This window comes from Eulemur rufifrons, chromosome 15, assembly GCF_041146395.1.
Source record: "Eulemur rufifrons isolate Redbay chromosome 15, OSU_ERuf_1, whole genome shotgun sequence".
Classification (NCBI taxonomy): Eukaryota; Metazoa; Chordata; class Mammalia; order Primates; family Lemuridae; genus Eulemur; species Eulemur rufifrons.
In genome coordinates, this window is record NC_090997.1 from 95,392,990 (window position 1) to 95,411,140 (window position 18,151).

Sequence of the window (18,151 nt, forward strand, 5' to 3'; positions counted from 1 at the left end):
TAGGCTGACTGATGGGTGACAGAGAGAGACTCTGTCTCAATAAAGAAAAGTCATCGCACTAGAGGACAACTTTCACAGGGGCATGAAGGGAACTCACTTTCTAGGAAAGGAAAAGCTGATTTACAGCTTTTTCTGCTGGAGAGAGAGGGAGAGAAGAGGGAGGTGGGGAGGGCAGTTAAGTAGCTAACAGACTCCTAAAAGTCCCAGTGTCAACAAAAAGCCCTGAGATACGCCTTCCACACCGATTATGGGAGGCGGTCGTAGCCATGGTTGAAGAAGTAGAATAAATCCATAGGAATCTAAACTAGTCACATCCATTTTGGAGAAGTCCCGGAGCACCTCACTCTGCCTGACACTTGTCCTTATCTTTGCAGACCTTCCCGGCTTCTGTTACAGCCCCGAGGGGGAGACGAAAGCGCTCTGTGGCTCTAAAGAAGGTTCTGCTCCACATCGGCTGAGAAGAAAATCTGGTAAATATCGTGTTGTCATCAAAATGTGACTCTAACGGGAGACTTGTAATGAAAGTCCTTTTCAGTCTGACCAAAAAAAAGGCATTTTCCACCTGGTGTTGAGCTCACTGACAGTTTGAACACCTCTGAGGCTGCCTCACGATGGGACTCTCAAGCTTTTGTCCTACAACTCTTTTCTACTCAACTTTCTATTTCTTTCCCAGTGAATATAAAACATATCAGCTAATTTTGCCTTGTATAGCCTCTGACTGCTGACTTACAGATAGTTAATCCCTTGCTAATGCAAAATCGTATCCTATGACGACACACACAAAATATGATCCAAAGCTAAGGTCCTAACTCACATTGGCTGCACCGGACTCCACGAGGTGTTGTCTTGGCCCTCAAATGTTTGGTTTTATTTGAATCAGAATTTGAGTATGTACCCTATGCCTTGCTGAAGACTAGGAATGCAAGGATGAAAAATACACATGATTCCTGCTTGCAAGGAGCTCATAGGGGAGATACACGGAAAATGTGAATAAATGCCAGTCTGTGTACGATGAGGCTATGGCAGAGGTTGGAGGGCAGGAAGAGTGCAGAGACAAAGGAGAGACAAAGGTTAATCCCTAGGAAGGAGAAGGCAGGTTCACAGAGCTCAGGACCAGTAGGACCCATGGAATCTGCAGGCTGAGGAGGTGTGTGGCACAGGGACAGCATGTGCAGAGGCCTCAGGGCTTGAGCAAGTGCACCTTAGGACAGACATCTATTGCCAGTCGTTCAGCCTGGCCAGAGTGAGGAATGGAGCTGGGGGTGGAGGAAGAGGTGGGTGAGGTGAAGTGCACAGAGATGTGGCTAGAGATATGCAGATAGGAGCCTGATCTTGGAGGCCCAGTAGGCCACCCATAGTTTTTGAACTTGATCCTACAAGTTGCAGAAGGATATTAAGCAATGAACTCTGAAAATGTTTGCCTTTTAAGGACAGAACTCTGGCTCCATGTGGAGAATGAAGTGGGTGGGGAGACCAGGTAGGAGGTGGTCCCGCTAGCCCGGGTGAGAGTTGAAGAAGGCTTGGATTAATATGTGGGGCGTTATTGGGAACCCCCAGGACAGTGATGGATGAAAACAGGAGGAGAAATGGAGAATGACGTCCTGGTGGGTAGCTCGGGAGGTATCCAAGAGAGGAGGTGCAGATGAGGAGGCAGATTGGGAGGGGACAGGTGGGAGGAGATTGAGATGTGTTGAATCCAAAGATTGAAGCTTTGGATAGCCTCTGGCATAAAAATATACAAGGAAGTTATCAGCTTGTAGGTGGTAATTAAGGCTAAGGAAGCTGCTCTGCTGGTCGTAGGGTTAATAAAGTTGGATTCTGCTTTTCTATGATGTGACTTCTGATTCCACAGTTTAACATTTATTCTGCCATTTTGACTGGGTGAATTTCTTGCTCCTAACTATCTCTGAACAATGGGAATTTAGGTAAATTTGATAGAAAATTTCTAGAGCTTGGCCGGGCATGGTGGCTCACGCCTGTAATCCTAGCACTCTGGGAGGCTGAGGCCGGTGGATCGCCCAAGGTCAGGAGTTTGAGACCAACCTGAGCAAGAGTGAGACCTCGTCTCTACTAAAAATAGAAAGAAATTATTTGGACAGCTAAAAATATATGTAGAAAAAAAAAAATAGCCGGGCATGGTGGCACATGCCTGTAGTCCCAGCTACCCGGGAGGCTGAGGCAGGAGGATCACTTGAGCCCAGGAGTTTGAGGTTGCTGTGAGCTAGGCTGATGCCACGGCACTCTAGCCCAGGCAACAGAGTGAGACTCTGTCTCAAAAAAAAAAAAAAAATTTCTAGAGCTCAGTCTGTCAATAAATGAATAATTCATTTATGAAGAAAAAATTTTGATTTGGTTTTGCAAATGATGCTTTATGTTTTCTCCTAGAACCTTCCTCAAGAGCACATAAAGTTTTGAAAACCAGTGGTAAGTGCTAAAATATATTTTCTTATTTCTTTCTTATTTATATCCACTAAAGTAAACCATACATTTAAAAAAAAAAACAGATGAATTACAGATTGACAGATTTGATTACAAGATTAACTTCTGTAAGTAAAAGTATCTCATTATAAAATATACAAATGACATATTTGTAACATACATGACAGGCATAAAAAGATTAATATCCCTGTTATATAAAGAAACCCATACATCACAAAAAAACAGACAAAGGACTCTTTTTTAAAGTGCAGAGAGTATACTTGGGCAGCTTCCCAGAAGAAACACAAACTGCCAATGAAATTTTAAAATGTTCACCCATATTAGCAATCAGAAAAACAGTTAAATGAAATAAATGGAGGGGGGAAAAGCTATGAGCTTGGACAAAACATATAGACAAATAGGCACTCCAAAACTCTTGGTGGGAGTGTAAATTTTTGAAACATTTCAGAGCAAAATCAGTAATGCCCGTTTGAATTTAAAATGTGCACGTGCCCTTCACCCACCAGTTGCACCTGCATAAATGTCCTTACCAAATGTGGTTCCATGTATGTATGAGTTTGTTCTTTGCAATATTTGTAATAGGAAGCTCCATAAAATGCCCATCCAGTGAGAAGTGGTTAAAGAAAGTGTAGTACGTCCACACACAAGATGAAATATTTTATAGCTGTTCAAATAAAACAAAGAGGATCTCTAACAAAAGTGTCCACATATTAATATATTTAGCAGAAGGAACGTTGCATATTGCATCTTTATTTTAAAAACAAATAACTTTGGTGCAGTGGGAGCAGTGCAGGAGCTGGAAGGATGAACGTGAAACTGTTCATTGTGGTTACCTGGAGGGGTTGGGATTCATGGGGAAGGAAGTACTTTGTATACTTCTGTAATTAAACAGTTGTCAGTGACGAGACACACATAATCGGGCTATCTGTAAGGATGTCAGCAAGGAGGTGGCTGTGTAAATCTCTGCCCCACGATTCCACTTACAGTACTCCTTAATACAGCACCAGGGTGACCCTGTTGATTAAAAGGCTGCATCTTTCAGTTAAAACAAATAAAATGCCTAAAAATCAACAGAAGCATAGTTGTCTTATCTTTACATGATTTTCATTGCTCAGGGCTTTTTTTTTTTTTTTTTTTTAATCAGACAATGCATATTTTGTTTGGAAGTTTTTGAAACTTATTAACATGAATTAGTTCATCGCTCCCAGGGATTAAGGAAGATACCTAACCTTAGATACATACAGAATAAGTTTTTTTTTTCTTTTTTTTGTGTACAGTAGAGGATATATAATTGGGATAATTGAAAGGCATTTTCTGAAAATTGTATCTAAAGGGCCTGGACGTCACTTGGGATTCAATTATTAGTAATAACTTTATGTGTCCTATAAAATATTAGTGCATATTTATATGTGAGGTACATTTTTAATTCTCTAACTTAAACCAAATTATTATTTTGCAGAAACAGCACAAGACATCCAAAAGGTAAGCTCTATCACATTTCTTATTTCGAAACACTTACTTTAGACACCATTTATAGGTGCCCAATCCTGTATATCTCATCCCAAGTGTAAACAATTATTTTACCTTTTGGAAATTTGATATTTTACATTTACTTTACATTTTGAATTATTTATACTTGATGTAAGCAAAGACTCATTCTTATCAACCTCCTGTCTCCCTCTCTCCCCCCCATCTCTTAGAACTAAGGCAATTATTTATTCATTCCTCTGCCCCACCTCTGCCTCAGGAGCTGTAACCTTACCTTAGGCTATAACACCTGCAGGGCACTAGCCAGAGCCTCCTCAGGCTGCCGTGTGCCTCTGCCCGGGTGGGACCAAGGCCCTTGTCTCCTGTGCGTAACCCCCTCCTCAAAGCATCAGCCTTCGTTCAGGGGCATGAGGAGCCCCGTTCTAAGAATATGGTTCTGCTGCGGGTATAAGGAGTGTGATGATATATGACAGAAAGAAACTTTGCTACATCAAGTTTTTAATTCTTCTCCCCCTGGTAAAAGGTTAGGAGAGGGGGAATAAGAGTGGTATGCTCTGTTGGAAGATCTATGTCCAAATTTATTACCTGTGAAGAACAGGTGTTCTACCCTGACCTGAGTGGTTTGTCCTCTGTGCCTACGGATCAGCTGTCTGGCTTAACAATTCTTAGAGAATTGATCGTTGTTCTCTATCTATAAGGATGTAGCTATGAAACTGTCCGCCCACAATTCCACTTGCACCGTGGCTTAGCACAGGGCCAAAGTGACCCTGTTGATAAAGGCTATATCTTTCAGTTAAAACCAATAAAATGTCTAAAAATCAACAAAGTCTTATCTTTAAGTGATTTTCATGGCTCAGGGCATATGCATTTTCTTCAGGTATGTGTTTTTGTTTGGAAGCTTTTGAAACTTAATTGGTTCATTTTCATGAAATATGGATGAGGCTTTGATTTTCTTTTCTTTTAATATACTTTGTTTTCATGAGTGGGGTCACTGCGGAAGGCTCCCTGCTCTTTAAAGCAGCCCAAGTAGGATCGTGGAACCAAGCCCTTCTCAGCACCAAGTAGGGAATCTCTCCATCACAGAGTTCTAGAAATACAATCTCCAGAGCTTCTTGGAAACTTTCTAAAACAGTACTCAAGCCAAGTCCATATGGGGACTAACTAAACCTTATGAAATCTAAAGACAAGAGAGAACAAAAATACCAAAATGCTTTTTTTAGTGATAAAAATTTCATCTCCTAACACTAATGTGCTGACTGTGTACTAAATGCAGGGAGAGCAGATTCACTGATGACTAGAGAGTTTATAATAGGACATATTCCTTAATAATAGCTTAATATTTCTCCCAGAATATATATCCTGAGGCTGTGTGTATGTGTGTAATGATTAAGCTCATATATAGGCTATGGATTAAAACATGCATTCAAATCCATTTCTGCCATTTATAAACTGTGCAACTACAGGCAAATTGCTTAACCTTACTAGGACTTAGTTTCCTAATTTACAGAATTGTTATAAAGATTAAATGTAATATACATGTTTTAGAAGTGCTTAGTATAGTATTTGGCACAAAGCAAGTGTTCTATAAATGATAGCCATTGTCGTTATTAAATAGCCATAATACTGAGAATGTGGAAAAACAGAAAAAGTTCAGTGGCTTTGGTAAAATTGAAGTATCTAAATTATATGTTTCTATGTTGTGACCAGTCACAATCTAAGAGCTTCAGTTCTCCTGATTTATTTGATACGAATTTGCAGCTTCCAGAGAACTGCTATTTTCATTTCAACTGTAATTACCTTAAAAATATGCTTCAATATTAAAAATGCAGGTTTCCTAATTTTATAAAACATCTAGGAATTTTCTGGGATGAAAAGCTCTCAAGGAGGATTTCTTTTGGCTACATGAGAAACATGAAATCATTTTTTTGTTACACTCTGAAAGTGTTTTGTCATAATTTAACTAGTTGATAAATAATTTGTTTTTCTTTATAAAATAAATAATAACACTAAATAACAATAAAAACAAATTATTGGGTGCCCATATTTTTATAAACATACCAGTGCAGTCTAAGGTGAAAAGGAAGAGGTACTAAAAAAAAGAAAAGCAATAAATATTACATATAGATATTGTGTATGTGTGAAGAGAAATAAATGATTAATTGTATTTTTTTTAAGTCTCAATAGAAAAATAACATTTAGGATAAATTTTATTCTTCTCTACTCCTCTTTTCCCTCCCTGAGAGATATTCCAATCAATTTGTATCCCAGTTTCATTGACAAGTGATGAAAAATTCTTCCTAACTTGACATTTCCAATAGGTGACTGTAGTGTTTTACTTAGAAAATACGTACCTGGTATTAATTAGTTTGAACGATCTTAACCCTTTCAACTCTCTGAAGCTAATCCTCCTACCTACAGGGTAGTGTTAGAGGGTAATCCACTCCTGTCTGCACCACTGAGCTCCATCAAGGAGAGTTCCAAGCTATAAAAGACCCCATTATTTTCTGTGATTAGAAATCATTAATGTCACTCATATTTTACTTCCTAGCAGGAAACTAAATGTTACTTAATTAAATGTATTTTGAAAGAAAGTAAAAATATCATTAGCTCAACAGTAGATTAAATTACATTTTTACAGCAAAGACTTTGCCTAGAATCTGTAAAGCAAGGCAATGCTGGCCGGGTTCCTGGTGAGCCTGCAGATTTAAGGGAAACCCTTGGAGTATGCAGTCATGTCACCGCAAGAACTTCTGGTATACCAGAAACCATAAGGTTCCTAGGAGTCAAGCACTGGGTCTTAAGCCTCTTTAGAAAGTCTCAAATATAAACCAGATATCATGCCTTGAAACTATATATATTCATTGCATAAACAAATATGTATATTTGTTTATGCAATGAATATTTGCCAATTGCATACCACATTTATTTGAAGTATCTAAGAGTTTTCTGGAGTTAGCCGATATCCTGCTTTGGGAGGCAAAGATTTTGGGGTCAGACCCAGGTTTGAGGCCTAGACTTTACTACTGACAAAGTAGAACAACTTACTGAATCCTTAGGAGCCTAGATTTCCTTTCTGTGAAACTGGTACAGTCATATCTAATTCACAGAGTGTGAATATTGAGTTTAGAGAATGTCGGCACATTGCCCAGCCTAATATCTAAGTACTAATAAATATTAATTCCTGTCCTTTCTGCCACTTTGCAAAAATGTGAAGTGCTTTTCAACTCAGTTAAAATCAACACTTTCTCCTGATCATTTCCTTTACGAATGCCACAGTCTAGTGGCAGCAGCAACATGTAAACACGTTTAGGAGAAATCCCTAAATGATGTATCTTCTCCATGTTCTGCAACTCAGTTGATAAGTTTCTCTCTTCCTCAGGTTTCCAGAGAGGAAGGCTCTCCCCGGCTGACCTCAGCACGGCCATCTCCCGCCCAGAGGAACAGTCAGTCGGGCAGCTCGGCCGCGATCGGCGTGTTTCGTGGGAGTGGAACCGTCAGAAACATCTGGACGGATCACCAGATCAGGCAAGCCTTGTTTCCCAGCCAGCGGACCCCACAGGAGAACGAGGATGACGAAGATGACTATCAGATGTTCGTTCCATCCTTCTCCTCCTCAGATTTGAACTCTGCCAGACTCTGTGAAGACAGCACTTCGAGTCGCCCTTGCAGCTGGCATATGGGACAGATTGAGTCCGCAGAGACTCCCAGCTCTGGTCACAGGGTCGTCAGGCGGGCCAGCAGTGCCGGTGAGAGCAACACATGCCCTCCTGAAATAAGAATTAGGGACAGCGATGGCTCTCAGTACAGCCCCCGGAGGGAACTGCAGAACAGCCCCAAAACGGAAGGACAGGGGGGGCTGACTCCCTTTGGGTCATCTATAGAGTTAACGATTGATGACATAGACCACGTCTATGATAACATAAGTTATGAGGACTTGAAACTTATGGTTGCGAAACGGGAAGAAGCTGAATCCACTCCCCCCAGGTCAAGTAGGGACTCTGTTCGCCCCAAGAGCACCCCCGAGTTAGCCTTCTCCAAGAGGCCAGCTGGCCACAGTCAGAGCTCTCTGCACACACAGAAGGATGGAGCTCTCACAGGTCGGGAGGCTTCCAGCCAGAGCACACACGAACTCCAGGTGGTTGAAGAAAACATCTATGACACTATAGGGCTCCCAGATCCGCCATCGCTGGATTTCAAGTGCAGCAGCCTAAAGCGTCCAAAGAGGAGCACCTTTTTGGGGCTAGAAGCCGACTTTGTGTGCTGTGACAGTCTGAGGCCATTTGTTTCCCAGGACAGCCTCCAGTTCAGCGAGGACGAGACGCCTCACCATCAGGGTACCTCTGATAATGACTATCTGAGCCTGCTGTACAGCTCTTCCAGCTGTAACTTGTCTGTCGCCGACAAGCCTGTATCTGATAAACTGTCTGAAGAAGTAGATGAAATCTGGAATGACCTGGAAAATTACATCAAGAAGAACGAAGACAAGGCCAGAGACCGTCTCCTTGCAGCATTTCCTGTGAGCAAAGATGACGTGCAAGACAGGCTGCACGCTGAGAGCACCCCCGCGCTGGGCCGGGACACGGCACACTCCGCATCCACACTGTCACTGCCCGGGAGCCAGGCTTTCCTGGCGCCTGTGAAAAGCAGGGCCGTCAGAGTGAGCCGGGCCAACTACGCATTCGAAGAAGACCTGATTTCTAGAGAAGGCTCCTTTATGAGTCTTAACCGGCTCTCTCTGGCCAGCGAGATGCCTCCTGTGGACAATCCGTATGACCTGGCCAGCAATCTGTCCCAAACAGACCCAGAAAACCCTGACCCGGGGACGGAGGCCACAGATAAGACAAAAAGCAGGGTTTTCATCATGGCTCGGCAATACAGCCAGAAGATCAAGAAGGCAAATCAACTTTTAAAAGTGAAAAGTCCAGAGTTGGAGCAGCCACCGGCCAGTCAGCATCCTAAATCCGTGCACAAAGACCTGGCAGCGATCTTGGAAGAGAAGAAACAAGGAGGGCCTGCCATTGGTATGTTCACTGCTTTTCTTCCTTCTCGAAAGCAAGATGTGAGGGCGGTTTTCAGATTCTAAATGTCCTTAGAATGGATACACCTGTGAGAACGCTGACATTCAAGCTTTATCGTCTCAAAGACAGACCACAGATAAAGCCATTACTAACCTTTTCTCACTTCACATCCACTGAGTTATGCAAGTTGTAGCACGATTTGGTCTCAGAGGGTTTTGTTGTGCATGTAACATTGTCACGACAGAACTGATATTTTAAGAAAATTTTCTCTAACCTAAAGTATGAACAAAAGCAATCCGTTTGCATTTGTGATACCTCAAGCTTTTCCCTGTGTTTTAGTAATTTGTTAGGAGGGTGGAGTAGCTTGTGTAATCTTTTAAGGTGTGGAAGCATATAGATTGATTGCTCCTCGCTTCAGAATCGCGACAAAAACGTCTACCTCTGCTAACAAAGACCAAAAAAAGTCTTTTTTGTGCTTTACTTAGTTGTTCACACTGTAACTCAGTTGTTTTCTCACATATTTCAGTTACTCAAATTTTCAAAATAGCTGCTGTAATGCATTTAACACCATCTCGTTTGGTGTTCTCCTATATGCTTCCAAGAAGTTAATTATTCAGTCAGACCTCCTCTGCGTGGGCATAGCTAAACCAGGATCTTAGGTGTGAAATTGGTAAGATCAGGCCTACAGGAATGAGACTGACTGTTTTGAAGGCCAAAACTTTTAATACCAATCTCAGGGGGAGAGCATAAGAGTAAATAAAGCACATGACTGTCGTGGAAGGAAAAACCTGAGGGTGGTGGTTCTCACCTGCGGAGCTTGTACCTCCAGACCCAGAGAGATTTCTGGGTGTGGGCCTAGGAATCTGCATTTTAAAACAGTGTGGCCTTTCCATCTTTATTTTAAGAAATTCTGCCCTAGATTTTCTGACAAAGGACCACCTCAGTGTCAAATTGAGAGGAGCTGGTTCTCCAATGAAGTAAAAACTGAATGAGTCAGTTTCAGGACAGGTTCCGATAACCAGCTTCATCAGGACACGCACACGGGGACAGGCTGATGCCACTAACCTCCTTTCTTTGGAATCGACTTATTTACCTCCATGGAAACCAGAGAATAGGAAGGGTTTCGAAATCCTAAATGAGTCACAAGTCACATGACAAGAAGCTGTAGAGTTTTGTTTTACGTTTGAGAGTATTTAAGAATTGTCTAAAGCTTTAATCTTCAGTAAAATGGCTCAATGGATAGGGGAGTGAAGCCCTGGAATTGATGCCTGAAGGATTTTAAAGACTTTTTGAGTTCTTCTTCATCTTCTGTTTAATGAAATAAAGGTTAATAGTGATTTTTGTATGCACGTGAGAGACATTTCTTCTTACAGTAATGCGCTGCAAGTAATTCATGTCCCTTTTCCGATGCTAGTGTTGCTAAGCTGGTTTGTTGTTAAACGTAGAGAAAGTGACTGAGTTCCTGCTGCAGAAGGACTGTTTGGGGATGGAGGGCATAGATGGCCTTAGAAAGAGTTGTATATTGGCCATTGCAACCACTGACTGAGTGTGGGCTGGGGCCTCTCAGAATGAGAGAAGATGTGATACAGAGGTTTCTGGTGGTGACGGATCATGCCTGCAGTAGGAGCACATAGAATAAAAAGTATAATAGGAATCACCTGGGCCAGGTTGTTTTGAATATAGACCGTCTGTTAAAATGCAAAACACTAATCTTGATAGAAGCATGTCCTTCCATACTCAATCATTAGGGCCTACAACTACCTTGAATAGTCTTTTTTGCCCACCTTTTAAGTGTTAAATGATTCCATAGTGGGGTTTCTGTTGCTTCCTCTCATTTTTGGTGGTTCTTTTTGTTTTGCCTGCTCGTGTCATCTTGGGATCCCATAGGGCCTTTTCTCAGCTTTGCATCTGGGTCCTTTCTTGACATGGTGGGCTACTGTCGATGTTCTCCCCAACAAAGGGGAGGAGATCTCTCCAGAGTCATCTTCTGAGAGCACAGGAGCACGTCCCCAGGGCCTGCCATCTCTCAGGACCTGCCCTTATATCCACGCCTCTTCTATCCGAGTGATCGAGACCACTTCCTGTGCCCACGAGGCTTTCCATCAGTTGTGACATGATGACTCCTTTTCTCTTTCTTGTTTATCTGGGCACAGGACGTCGTAGTCGAATGGACCGATTCTCCAGACTTCTCCGTATGGGCCTTGCCACTTTGCCAGGAGCTTGCTCTCGGTGTTGTGCGGAAGGAGGAGCGCCCTATTCACCTGCTGAAACTCTCGAGCACCTTTATTGAACTCTCTAGCCAGGGTCTACAGGCCCCGGGTCAGATTTCCGCCTATAAATCACTCAACCAGGTCTAGTTGCTCCCACATTTTAGAGCCTGTTGTAGTCACTAGCCGTTTTGTTCCATCAGACCTCCCTCCTAATAGTCTTTGAGACCAAGGAGGCCTCTGGGTTTCTGGTTTTTTGGTGACATTTCACGTGGGAGAAAACTCCACATGGGCTTGAGGAATTTTCCTCCTTGTGTAAAGTAGGGAAGGCACGATTTTATGCTCCTGTCTATGTCTCAGACAACATTAGAAACATTGATTTTAATCCTCTGTCTTGAAAACAGCATGTGTGCTATTTCCCTTGGCAGGGATTACTTCAAATTTTTGTCTGGAATCATAAGAATTCCAACTTTCAAACCTTCAAAAAAAAGAAATAAACCAGAGACATTCCTGAGATTGTCATGTAATGATAATGTTCATGTTCTATAAAGACTGTTAATACCAGAACTAAGCATATGAGGGAACCTTGATCCAGCTAACACTAGGCTTTTTAGTCCAGAGGTGCCATCTGGGGCTGGCTGTCCCCTGTACATCTGGCCAGTGGAGTCTATTTAATCACAGTTGATGCTCTGGCAACTTGTCTTTCGTTCACATTGGCATCATGCGAGTTCTAGGCTGTCTTAGAAAATCTAGTTGAAACAAAAACTTAGTGAAACATGGTATATTGTCTAGTGAGATTCTTTTTAATCAAAATTGATAAATGATCTGCTCTGTTACCCAGAGAAACTGTGCCCATTACAAGTCATCTATAAGAAGCGTTTTAATCCAAGGCTGTCTTCCTGCTTCCCCTTTTCCTGCTATGACCTGATTTCCAGGCTGCCTTTCCAGCCTCAGTGGGGTGGTCCCAGGAAGAGCACATCCATGTTTAACACTAAAAGGGAGTGAAAAAACTGAGTTAATGAAGTAGTTGTTCAGAACAACTTCTGTTTAGAACTAGGTGCTCTATGGAGAGTTCAGCAAAATGCACATCAATGTTCTCTAAGATCAAAAGCTCAGAGACTAGCTGGCATAATAAAGTAGCCTATATAAAACAATTAGCAACAGAAACTGAGTCTGCACGCGTGTGCACACATTCACAGCCAACAGCTAGGTGCACACTGGGTTAAGACTTCAGAAAAGGGAAATCAGTTAGAAAAGGACTCCAGGACGGAATAGGATAGGACTTACGGAGGATATTGAGAGATGGGCAGGGGTTGATCAAGCAAAGGAAGACGCGAGTATGATAAGACAAAGGCATGAGAAATACTCTGGATATTTTGGATAATACAGGGTTTCAAAGTATCTGGGCTAAAGTCCAGAGCTGATTGTTCTTATAAGACTGGAGGGTTGGATTTTGATACTGGAATAGTTTGATGAAAGTTTTAATTAGTTTTGCCACATTCCCCAAAATTGTCGTTTTCTTGGAAACTTGTGAAAGTTCAGGGCCTTCCTGATTGAGCTGTGGGATATGAGGCTCAGGGCTGTAGTATGTGTGGGAAAGGGTTGGACAGACCATCTGCTTTCAGGTGGGACTAACCCACGACTGTGTTAAAGGTCCAGCTGCCTTTTAGTTTCCTAGATAATGAAACATCATAGGTTTCGGGATGGTTAACATAGGTACACTGGTGTCCATGTAGACTTTAACACTCTTTCTCTTAAGGTGTTGTTCAATCTTCGTTGGTATTAAGAGTCTTTACTATGCCCATTAAGGAGTAATTTCTCAAGTTTTTCTTACTAGAAATTTCAAAACTAATCTCTGTCCTTCTAAGGAATTTAGAGTTGAAAACCCAAAAGATTTGAATATAGATCGGTAATGAGAAGTTAGACTATTTAGCTTGATTACAGGGAATTGGGGGTGAGGGAATTGAGGGGGTTGCAGCTAAAAGGCACATAATAACACGTTGTCTTCTCTCCTCATAGAAAATAGACTCAAAAGAAATGGCAGAAACTCAACTAAATGAGCATTTAGTTTAAATTCAAGGATTAATTTACTAATAGGCCATGAAAACATAAATAGCTTAAAGAAGAAAACATAATGTCACCTGCTGGTTGTCATATATGGGATAGATTCCCTTCAGAGATTATGTCGATGTAGTCTGAGGAGTTTATGGGACACATGGAGTTCTCTGATTCTAAGGTGGTCGTGGGGGTACCTGGATTGGGGAGGGGGACAGCTCTTGAAATTGACATCTCTGGGCTCCCACTCTTAAATCATTGCTGGCCCAAGAGAATCCTCTCTGTGTATCATGGTTCAGTTAATGTCTTTAGAAATATCTGTGCTCTGAAGTGGGGCAAAGAAGAAAATGGCTTCATGGCTTAATTATAAGTGGCAAAAGCCTTTGTGAAGTAACTGTCAGGTCCTATTCTTGAAGCAATACTAGAGAGCATTAGATTATTGAGCACGCACAGATGGCTCATTCTTAATGTCTTGGCGGCATAGACTTTAGTGCTCGGCTTCTTGGGGATGAGAAAGGAGATGTGAGTTAGTCAACACCTGTGGCTTAGTAGTACTGGACGGGGGGAGGATCTCCCCAGACATTGGTCTTCCAGACAGTGGCAGTGAAGGGCTGTCTGGAAGCAAGAAGTGCAGGAACAGCTACCAGGACTGGACTCCTCTAGAAGTAGTAGTCTGAGAGCAAGGAGAGTGGTGAGAAGCCAGGGTAACCACTGCACTGGGGATTGTGGCCATGATTTGTTTAATGACTACTTGAGTTATTTTTCATTGACTAAGGCTTAAGTGCTGACTTTCTTGTTTTTTTTAATATGATGTCTGTTTTTAGCACTGATACTGCTTCATGCTTATAAAGAACACTAGAAATTTGCATTACATGCAGTGGGCACTTGCAGACCTGCTGTTTGAGATAACATAACGTAGAATTAGATCAAAGTAAAGGAACTCTTAGGTAACTTGTACCTATATTAAACCATGGATTATTTTATTAGTTTGTGTTACTTAGTGTTCAATGATTACTCATCCTCAGACATCACTTTAGTCCTGTCTACTGTTAAAATTTTTTTTAACACGTTGGTTAGAATGTTATATTCTTATTTTCAATCTATGTAGGAATAATCCCATGTGTATTTATTATTTCAATATTGCCTTCCAGGTGCCAGGATTGCTGAGTATTCCCAACTGTACGACCAGATTGTATTCAGGGAGACTCCCCTTAAAATTCAGAAGGATGGCTGGGCCAGCCCCCAAGATCCCTCCCTCCTCAGGTCTGCATCACCTTCCCAGGTCCAACAGGGGAGCGAGAATTGGCTTCTGCATTCAACCTATAGTAATGGAGAGTTAGCAGATTTCTGTCTCCAGCCAGAGCAAGACTTGAGGTCAAGATATCCCACTTTAGAGATCAGTACAAAAAGCACGCCCCGACAACTGTCGGCAGCTTGCTCCGTGCCTTCTCTTCAAACCTCCGACGCTCTGCCGGGTTCCATGCAGAGATGCAGCGTGATAGTCAGTCAGCCCAACAAAGAGAACTTGTGTCAGGGCCATCTTTACAACTCTTTGGGTCGGAAAGGAATCGGTGCAAAATATCAGCCTTATAATAGGTCCCAGTCATCTTCCTCAATCCTGATAAACAAATCGATGGACTCCATCAACTACCCTGGTGAAATGGAAAAGCAGCAACTGCTGTCTCTACACAGAAGTTCCAGGTGTGAGAGTCACCAGAGCTTGCTGCCAGGTACTGCTGACTCGCAGCAACAGGGCACTGAAAAGCTCTCAGATCTCACACTCCAAGACTCGCAGAAAGTTTTGGTAGTAAATAGAAATTTGCCCTTAAATGCCCAAATAGCGACACAGAACTATTTGTCCAATTTCAAAGAGACTGAAGGAGATGAAGATGACTATGTGGAAATAAAGTCAGAAGAAGATGAGGCAGAGTTGGAGCCATCTCACAGTCGTAGGAGGAAATCTGACTTGAAGATTATTGATGCTGACTTTTCGGATAACGTCTGCAGCAGCAACACATCTTATTCCTTGAATAGCCCGTGCACTCCCAAAAAGCCAATAAACAGCAAGCTGGAGCTTTCACCATATCTGACATCATGTAATGATTCTGACAAACTGAGCGACTATCTTTGGAGGGGGCCATCTCCCAATCAACAAAATATTGTACAGTCTTTAAGGGAAAAGTTTCAGTGTCTCAGTTCAAGCAGCTTTGCTTAAGGTTTTAGTAACAGCTGCCTGAATTAGCTTCTTATTCTCCTAAGAACTATAGATACTGATGAGGTATTTTATATGTACCAGATTAAAACCATTTTGTAATAACTAGAGGTGTAAAATATACTTTCTTTTACAGCACAACTTTTTGCATTGGCTGATGAGTCAGCCAGGATTGTACTGTAGCAAATGTCAGCATCTAATGGTTTTCCGATGCTGATTGTCTTCCTGTTTCCTGTAAGTCAACCTTACTTGAAAATTTTTAGGCTTTTTTTTTTTTTTTTTTGTAACGTGATGGCTGCCATGATGATTTTTCCCTTATCCTGACAAAGTGCTTATACAATAAGAAATGCAATAATCCTCTCATATTATCCAGAAGCCCCAAGTAGTTTTATTCCATGACTCAAAGGCAGCAAGGAGACTTTTTCACGTGGTTTAAGAGGAAAGGACAGGAAAGCTGTTTAAAGAATTTTTGTTACATCTGTGGCAAGACCTTAGAATAATGTAAGAGAGCTGTCATTGGAGCATAGTCTGCAGTGCCCATTTTAGAGTTTCCACACCAGTATTCCTATATCATTTCATTTTCATGTAGAAATTCCGTGACTATTGAAAATGTAGCATTTTTGTTTTTGAGCAAAAAGCTTTACCTGTATTCCTGGACAAGGCCTGGAGAATGCGCTGCTCATTGTGTTTAATATATAATTTCTGGGGTGAAATGAATTGTTTCCTTAATGGCCTAAAGAAAACCAAGGTCAATAAAATGCAAATTCTCTTAGCTCTTAGAAAAGATAGGATGACTTCTGGGAACAACTTGATTGTCTCTTCATATTACAGTTGAAAGGGGGAGCGGGGGGCCCAAAACAAAGACCTCCATGGCATTGTGTGTGCCTGTGTCTAATCAACACAAAGGGAACCATAAGCTAAAATAAGAGAAAACACTTTAAAGTTACCTTTCCCAGAGGATTTTTTCACATGCAAGTCCCTGAGTTTTGGAGTCTGCCAAATGGGCTACTTGGTCTTAGCCCTGAGGAGTCACCGGCTGCAGGAATAGGGCAAGAATTAATTTTCTAAACCATACGTAACATGGAGCCTTTTTTCAATTGTTTTGAGGCATATAAAAGAACAATCTTTGGTTACTAGGTTCTAATATCTTTTAAGTTGTAATTATAGTCTTTATACAGGATTTCATTGTGATACTATATACTACTCCCACTCCTTATGGAAGGAAACCAAAAAAAAAAAAAAAAAAACAACCAAAAGATGTGAGTAAAAAGCAAAATCAAAGAAACTAAAGAGAAAAATAAAGGCAGATTTATTGCTACCTTATAAAAATATTATATTTTATTAAGACCATGGTTAATACAGCAGGAATGTTTTCTCAAATAGTGGCCTTTGTGTTCTCATTTTAAGTAGTGGTACATTCTGTGGCCCTTCTCCACCCTCTGTTTCCATTTTAAAAGATAAATACTTTGTGTAGGGAAAGGGGTCAGGGTTTCTCATTTAAAGGTAAGCAATAATATCGAATAAGTGACATCATAATTCTTTTCCTCTTTTTAAGTCCTATGCCTCTTTTTCTTAACTGTAAAACATAAAATGTGACCATTCTTATTTTACAAATAGGTACCTAAGGCATTTGTTTTTCTTTTTAAATAACAACCCAAGTTTATTGCTTCTCCACACTACTCTTATAGCTTATAAAACACAGTCCATGTTGAATAACATGGTTCTGGAAACATTCCTCCTTTCACTGTTTTCATTTAAACATGATATGAGTTTTCAAGATTAAGAAGTATCAAAAAAGATAAGCATCATAAGAAAGTGTGTTCTTAGACTTGCTACAGATGTGTGTGTAAGTACATTTGTATTACCTATAAAAAATAGTTACCTGACTTTGGCCCCAGGAATGCAGTTTCCCATTTTTGCTTTTTAGTTGATATGACCCAAATTCTAATAGTCCATAATAGGCACTGTTGTCTGACTCTGAGAACTTATTCTCCACACCAGTGTCTTGTCCGACTTTGATGTCACCTATAGAAATACAACCCACTGCACAAAGGTGGATGTCTTACTGTATAAAGTATCTATGTGGTTCTTAGGTTCAAGGACAAATCTGTAGTTTTATAGATCACTTCTGTTGGCCAGGACACAGATTTTGAGAGCTGTGTATATATAATCATGTTTGTATTTTTCCCCAAAGTTATCAAATAATTGCTTTTGTTTAAAAATAGTTTCTTTTGGAGGTGGGGTGGGCATGTATATAATTGGGGGAAAAAGGTATATGTACTTAAAAGTATGTCAAATTCTTACTAGTTTCCTGTACTGAAAGTTCATTTTTTTTAATAAGTTCACTTTTCACCTACATTATTCTTTGTGGGGGAAAAAAATGCATCTAGGAAAACATAGTTTAAATACTGTATATAAGATAATAAAAGTTAGTAATGCCCATTATTTAATAAAGTTTGTAAAGTACAAAGTAAATTATAGTGTGAATTAATGTGTTTATTCTAGTACATCAAGATTTTTCCAAACTACGTTTAGCCATACGACCTCGTCTTACTATACTATGTTTCAGTAGCCCATGACAGACTCTGCTGTATCTTTGGATTACTTTTGAAATACTGAATTTAGTGTCTGGGATGGTTTTTGTTTTCTTGATAGGTGGCTAAATTAGATCGATCACTAAATTACATTTTTTTAAAAAAACTAACAGAAGACATTCTTTTAACTATTTCATT

At 40.8% G+C, this 18,151-nt stretch overlaps 1 protein-coding gene across 4 annotated transcripts in view; it reads left to right on the forward strand.

Moving 5' to 3' along the window:
- Positions 1 to 17,820, forward strand: part of PLEKHG1 (pleckstrin homology and RhoGEF domain containing G1) — a 200,359-nt gene extending 182,539 nt beyond the window's left edge. For 2 of the 4 annotated variants that reach the window (XM_069488118.1, XM_069488117.1), the window contains 5 exons: positions 375 to 470; positions 2,386 to 2,424; positions 3,899 to 3,921; positions 7,307 to 8,948; positions 14,359 to 17,820. In XM_069488118.1, coding sequence (XP_069344219.1) covers positions 375 to 470; positions 2,386 to 2,424; positions 3,899 to 3,921; positions 7,307 to 8,948; positions 14,359 to 15,422 — 2,864 coding nt within the window. In that variant the 3' untranslated portion in view covers positions 15,423 to 17,820. The remainder of the gene's footprint in view (positions 1 to 374; positions 471 to 2,385; positions 2,425 to 3,898; positions 3,922 to 7,306; positions 8,949 to 14,358) is intronic. The other 2 variants (XM_069488119.1, XM_069488116.1) reach the window with 2 other exon arrangements.
- The last annotated feature ends 331 nt before the right edge of the window (positions 17,821 to 18,151 follow it).